At 43.2% G+C, this 6,978-nt stretch overlaps 1 protein-coding gene across 3 annotated transcripts in view; it reads left to right on the forward strand.

Annotated features, from left to right (window-relative positions):
- shtn1 (shootin 1) overlaps positions 1–3,685 on the forward strand; it is a 40,155-nt gene extending 36,470 nt beyond the window's left edge. For 2 of the 3 annotated variants that reach the window (XM_014332009.2, XM_042218712.1), the window contains 4 exons: positions 28–131; positions 1,766–1,816; positions 2,155–2,272; positions 3,401–3,685. In XM_014332009.2, coding sequence (XP_014187495.1) covers positions 28–131; positions 1,766–1,816; positions 2,155–2,265 — 266 coding nt within the window. In that variant the 3' untranslated portion in view covers positions 2,266–2,272; positions 3,401–3,685. The remainder of the gene's footprint in view (positions 1–27; positions 132–1,765; positions 1,817–2,154; positions 2,273–3,400) is intronic. The other variant, XM_042218713.1, reaches the window with a different exon arrangement.
- Positions 3,686–6,978: the final 3,293 nt, after the last annotated feature.

Consider the following 6,978-nt stretch of genomic DNA (forward strand, 5'->3'; position numbering starts at 1 on the left):
GTGTGTGTGTCGGTCACTCACTGCCAGAAGTGGATGTCAGGCAGCAGGCAGTGGAGGAAATGATGCAAAGGATTAAGAAAGGTGTTCAGCTTCGACCTGTCAACCAATCACCCAACAGCGGCAGGAAACAGGTAACCTAACCCTGACGTGGTCCGTGATTTGCTGTTTTTGATTTTTAAAGCCAAAGTCAAATTTATTTATATAGCACATTTAGAACAACAATCGTTGACCAAGCTGCTGTACAATTAAGATAATTAATTAAAAGAAATAAAAACACAGGGAGACACGATAAGAGTTAAGAAAAAGAATCATAAAATTAGAAGATTTGAGTGAGAATAAGATGAATAAATACAAACTCATTCTGATTTAAAAGCCGAGGAAGAAAAGTGTGTCTTCAGACGGTTTGAAAGTGTCCCGTGTTGGGGAGGTCCTGATGTGAAGGGCCAGTTTGTTCCACAGCTGAGGAGCAGTCACAGCAAAGGCCTCTTCTCCTCTGGGCTTTAATCGGGACCACCAGGAGCATTTGATCCGCAGACCTCAGTGACCTCGCAGGACTGGATCAGTTTAAAAGATCAGAAAGGTGTGAGGGTGCTAGTTTGTGGATGCTTTTAACCTCCATTTTCTTGGTATTGAATCCCAACAGTATTTGGTAATACTGCAGCGCTGTGTTGACGGTGTTTTTCAAAAATGAAACACTATGTTTCTTATCAGTTGTTGTGTTGACTGCAATTTCCTGAACCCTCCTGTAAGTCATGATAATTATTAGCTCGTGCATGACTTTGTAACAAGGTCATTCCTGCTGTGAGATTCAGTTTTTCCTTCCATAGCGTCAGATCAAAGTGTTGCCCTCAGATTTGTTTGCATACAGCGTGATCACATGATCCACTCTACCAGCAGAGCAGCCACAGACCTGCTAGAACTACTGTTTAAGATCAAAACAGAGACGTGAATGTAAAGGGGGTTACAAAAGATGTATAATAAACTTAATGTGGAGGTGACACTGAGGTCTGTTACATAGAAAAACGAAAAGGACCTACGAAGACTTGATGATGCTGTTTCGTGATGGAGCCATGTCGAGGTTAATGCTGCATCGTTTGAGGAGTGTGTGAGTTCATAATGTCAGCAGCTGACACACAAATGTGACCTCACTGACAACTGGTCAACTTTTTATTTGGACAAATGAAAGAGTGGCTAAAGACAGACAGAGTATACAGGACATGGAAGCATGAAAGGGGAGCGCGGCGGACGTACAGCTGGAAGGATGACGGACACGTGTGAATGTGGCTCATCTTTGCTAAAATTGCCAAACTGCAGCGCCGGCCGCAGACGTCCGCTGTTCTCAGACCTCACTGAGTTTTTTGTACATTGAGCATATATTGTTCAGGGCTCTCCAACCCATCAGTGTGGGGAATTATCTAAGAGCTTGTTGTTTTGATAAAACATGACACATGGCAAAGACATCTTTTCGTCTGCTTGTTCCTCCGCCTCAACAGCTCAGCCAAATTAGATAGCATTAGGACCTGCTCTACAAGGTAATTATAAATAATGAGGATGGGAAAATTGACGTGACTCAGAATGATTGTGTGTTGACATATTTGCTTCTTGTAGAAAGCATACTTCCTTGTGCTTGCCTACAGTGTCTCGTCTCTGTGGTAAGAGGTGCAGTTTAGCCTCTAAGTGCTGAATGAGGAAAAATAAGTATAATGTGTCAGACTGCTGTTTATTTACCAAACCCATCTTTTTCCTCCTATTTTCCTTTTATCAGATGGAGAAGCTGCCCTCTAATTCTGCTATTCAGGAACTTAAAGGAATCATGGTAATGGGGCTTTAAAACAATCACACGTCCTCACAAGCCGCATTTTACTAGTTGAACTTTCGCTGCGTTTTCACATCTGAAATTACTTGTTTGTTTTTCATGTCATACAAAGTTGTGCTTGGAATACAATTTAACATGAAAATACACTAAAGTCAGAGATCAGAGTAGCAGTGCCACATTTAACGAGGCTACTCTCATGCTAAAAACACAACATGAAGACTTGAAGAAACCTTAATTATACTTCCACTGCAGTGTTAACAAGACGCAGATACGTGTTTGTGATGCAGCTGCTGCTTTTCTTTGTCCTGATCTGTGTTATTGTGGTTTGAACTGGCCAGGAGAATTTTAACAGAACTGTACAACAACCAAAGGCAGCGTCTCCGACAACAACCCGAGACGACGAGCTGCAGAGGATTCTGCTGAGGCGGCGGGACGCGCTGGACGCCTGACACAAAGGTGGGGCGCTGGACATGATCGATACTGATAAGTCATTTATCTGGATGACTCGTCTCTCCACTCTTGTTTTGAGCTAAACGAGGACAATGGACTGACGTGTGGCTCCTCCAAGAACATCTCAGATTATCTCAGTCGAGTCTGACTGTTACCAGATTTAATTCAGCATACGTGTGTTTTTATCACAGTGTCACAGGGCTGAGAGTCGGTGTGTGGTACGTGTTAACTTCAAAGTCTTTATCAGGCTGTGACAAACACAGTCTGTGTTCACTGTCAGCCGTCGGTGGTAATCTACTGACACCTGTGGGCTAGCATATACTTCACAGAGGTCAGGAAAGAGAACGAGCCCGTGCATGTCAACAGAGTATGGCTGCAAAGACGCTCCAGTGATGATGATGATGCAGACATGCTGTGGTACACCTTCATGTTCGTCATACTGTCCCCCCATACATACACCTACAGTCTCGCTGGCTGATCTGAGGCCTGTCCTCAGGCACCTGTGATTTTTAGCGTTCAGCCGAGAAGCATTTATCTTTGCTTTAAGGTTTCTGACAAAAGCAAGAGCAGGTGCTTCATTCACTTTAGCTTTCTGTTTCCTCCTGGGAACATTTTGGATCTGCTGGACCACACTGTGACAGCAGCTTGTCTTACTGAACACCACCGAATGCTTTAATCCTCACCACTGTGAACAGGAGAGGAATTTCTGGCTGAATTCATCTGTGCGGCTGGACTTCTCTGAGACGTCCAGTGTAGCTGTGATTACACAAGACTAACATTCAGCCACTAAAACTATTTTTCTGTTCAGAAACTGTAGTTTGGCACCTCAATAAAAGAAATATTAAAGTATCAGTATTTTGAAAATGAGTGGCTAGCTTCAATCATTTGTTTTTAGCACTAAGAATAAATGATCCTTTTGAATAAATAGCTTGCACATCACTGTTACCTGTTGCATAAACCTTATATTTGATAAGCAGCGTGGCACACGATGAAAGAGTGGATCCTTTGTTTCTTATCTAAATGATCCCACTGTGTGCTCACGCTGGCCTCACCCACAGATTCTCAGCCTTACCTGCTGTTGCCTGACAAAGGTGACACTGCTGATTGGTTTCATGCATGTGTGTGTGTGTGCAGGTCAGCGTCCTCGTGTCTCCCCGCAGTGTGGCGCTGCCTGAGGATCCACGTGTACAGAGGATGTGGGTGACTGAAGACTAATATGGAGTGTTATTACCCAGCCTTTTACATCAGTGCACACTTACAATAACCTCTGACTGTATTGATGAGATTACAGTCAGATGCATTCTTGGTCACCGTCAGAGGGAAAGACACGTTCCTGCTGCTATGAAGAAGAGTCAGAAGTGTGTCAGTAACTCCCGCTGGACTGTTTGCTTCCAGTAAAATAAAGGCATGTATCGCACACCACCTGCAGTTCATTCAGCTCCTTTTGTAAAATACCAGTTCATTGTTATGCACAGTGACACACAGTCGCCTCACAGCCTCGGGCTTTTGCTTTTCTCTGAATGGTTCCATGTAGCCCAGTGTTAAACTTGTAGCCTCCCAGTAAGCAATCACAGGCCGCCGTGATAGATTTAGTTTCAATGGTTCTCTTCACTGACACATATTTTATTTGGGGAGCTCCTGTTTTTCTGTGTGCACCCTCACTCGACTTGTTGACCCTTAAGATCAATTTATGGTCACTTTACTTCTTTAAAACACAACTCCAGAAATATATCTGACATAATTTGAAGAGTGTGTTTGATGTCCAGTTTGTACATGATGGCCTCCTTACAGTCATAAAGGAGGATGCAGCAGATTACGCAGGTGTGACTGTGACCAGCTGCAGTGTCTCTGATTGTCACACGGTGGAGTGAAAATGCTCAGTGCGAGCCTCACGACAGGATTACAGCAACCAAAGTGTCATATCAGTGGATGCAGCCATCGTTTACTTACAGTTTGCATTTTGGGGGGATTTTCTATGAAAACAACAATCGACAGCGGTTAAGGTCATCACTTATTGAACATAATTAGGGATCAGTTTGACTGAAAGTGTTTTACAATCAGATAAAAGATAAAAATGTGTTTTTCTTCACTAAGCAGCTTTTTAATGCTCTTAGGATTAATATTCACTGATTTCCCTTTAAACTTTATTTGATCTCTTATTGCACAAACCATGTAGAAGGCCCTGACAGTACCCCCCCCCCCCCCCCCCCCCCCCCCCCCCCCCCCCCCCCCCAAACAATTTGTGGTTATAACCTGGTTTATTTAAATGCATGTTTTGCTGTTAAAAAAGCGAACCGCGGTTTACTTTGCAGCGCTTTCACAGCCGGAGAGCGAGACAAGCCTGAGTCGTACCGCCAGCCTCTGTTCTTAGTCCTGAACTGTTACGTTATGACGGCACGCAGCAGTTATTTTCTCCTCACGACTCATTTAATTAAATCTTTTACAAAGCGTCTAAATAAAGCGTGTTGAACATGAGGTTCGTTTCAGTCTCAGCTGTGCTCTACCTGCAGCCTCTCTGCAACGCCACCATTGGTTTGGACTGGCTGTAGAGACAATGGTGGCGTTTTTAATCTGCACACTGTTGTATTTATTTTTACAAGATGGAAACCATCGACCTTTTCACAGAGTCCAGAAATGCTGAACTTTTCCCCACTGGCTGCTTTGTACCATGTCTGAAATCTCCAGCAGGGCCGGGCACGGATTGATTTGACCACATGGCCGAGTCGCTTCGGTGTTTTGTTTTCCCCAACACCTGCCCACATTTCCCACACACTTTCTTCACTGAGAGAGTGAAACATGAGAGTTGTGAACTATGGCTGGTGTCCATCACCTATTGTGTGCTGCTGTTCATTAACGCTTTAGGCTTCATTTAACACTGAGGTGCAATTTCCAGCCCCCGACACAGTGTACAGGAAATGTCACTGTGGATCAAAGTCTGTGTTCTAACCAAGTTCATCAGCAGCACTGCTTCAAAGGCTTCCCTTCGTTCTTTCATCAGTCTGCTGAAGCACATGTTGCAGAGGAAGTCCTGGTTAAGTTTATTTACCAGCACGTCGTTAGGAACAGGAAACAGTCGCTCAGCAGATTCGACAAACTAATTGTTGGTGTAGACAGCTGACAAAGCAGCGTGAGGATGTGTGGGATTATCTAGTTGGAGGTTAGAGTATCAGTGTGCAGTTGACCTGCTTGAGCGAGAGTAAATGAAAATAGAAATTTATGTCTCTACCTCCTCATATCCTCTTTATCTAATGAGGTTCTTCTAGTCGAGGCTGTGTGGGCGCAGCTGAATGCTCACATATAGTTTTGCATTCAAAGGAGGAGAGACACTGGTGTCCCTTGGATGCACTGCCTCAGTCTTCTTTTCCTCAGCAGAAACAAAGTCAGCGCTTCGGTTTCTTTCCTCTGCCTCAGCTCGAGCTGCTGGACTCGCTGATGCCGACTGATGGACGGTGCCGACCTCGCAAACTAAGGCAAAACATGCAATTACCCAAGCCATGCTATGTCCTTTTCTTCCTTCTTCTCACCACTGTGTTCCCTCAACATCACGCCGATACAAGCTAATGTTTGGTGTTTTTGTTCCTTCAAGGACCAGCAATTAGGGAGGTCCTGTTAGCGTGTGTGGGAAACACTTAATTTGACCTATTTTGATTGTCATTTCATGTATTTTCAAAAATTGCCTGCTGGGGAGCTTCAGATGAGCGCTGCTGTGTGTCCAGCCTCGGTTTGTGTCGGCACATTTCATTGATTAGAGGCTGCCTTTACTCGCTGACATTTACAGCAACACTGGGTGTGAGCTGCCAAACAAACAACAACAGGAAGAACTTTCTTCTTTTCATTTCATTCCTTTCACACTCTCAAAATGTTTGTTTAAAATGAATACTAAATGCAAAATACATCCTTACTTAACCCTTTAAAACCTGAAGCATGAAATAACTGCCAGGAATCTTTAATTTGGTGATAATGGAGTGTTTGTTGCACCTTTATGCAAAAATATATCAAATTTTAATCTGCATATATATGAGTTTTATATATATGCAGATTACATTTGCTACATAAGCCATATTTTTGTAATTCAGTCGTTAAAAAATTGTCATGCAATTTTTTATCATTTTTTGAGGATGAAGAAAAGTCACGCTGATGATGTAGAAGTCTCAAGTATCACATACGATATGCTGGGCTTTCAAAGGGTTCATTCGAGTCCATTGTGAGTTCTTTTTACTTGTTCTACTTGTTTTTGTTAGTTATTTGTCCTTCTTTTTTAAAAAACTGTAGAACGTTTGTACAATTCCAGACACATTAGTGTTAGTGTTAACCTTCAGATCCTTTAGTCTAAGCAGCTTGGAAAGAACGCAGGAGGAGCTTCTTTATTTGTAGCACCAAATGGTAGGAGTCCCAGGTACTGAAACCCTAATGGGCAAAGTGTGCTGGGCTTCCAAGAACACCTGAATAATATAAATACATGAAAAACCCATTAAACCGAGCCATGCAAGACTCCAGTGAGGCAGTTCAGTGTTCCAACATCATGTCAGGAGGGATATATATTCATCCACACATTCTAAGAACAACTGGTATATTAAAGGCATTGAATGCAGCTGAACTGATAAAGAACATCGCAGCTTAGCTAGAAACCTGTACTGTCTGTGGCCAACTACCAAGACTACGTGAAGCATCCTCTGAAAGTCTACTGAATCCAGTATTACAGACAATCCCTA

This window comes from Haplochromis burtoni, unplaced genomic scaffold (assembly GCF_018398535.1).
Source record: "Haplochromis burtoni strain Fernald_Lab_line unplaced genomic scaffold, NCSU_Asbu1 Contig_22, whole genome shotgun sequence".
In the NCBI taxonomy this organism is placed as follows: Eukaryota; Metazoa; Chordata; class Actinopteri; order Cichliformes; family Cichlidae; genus Haplochromis; species Haplochromis burtoni.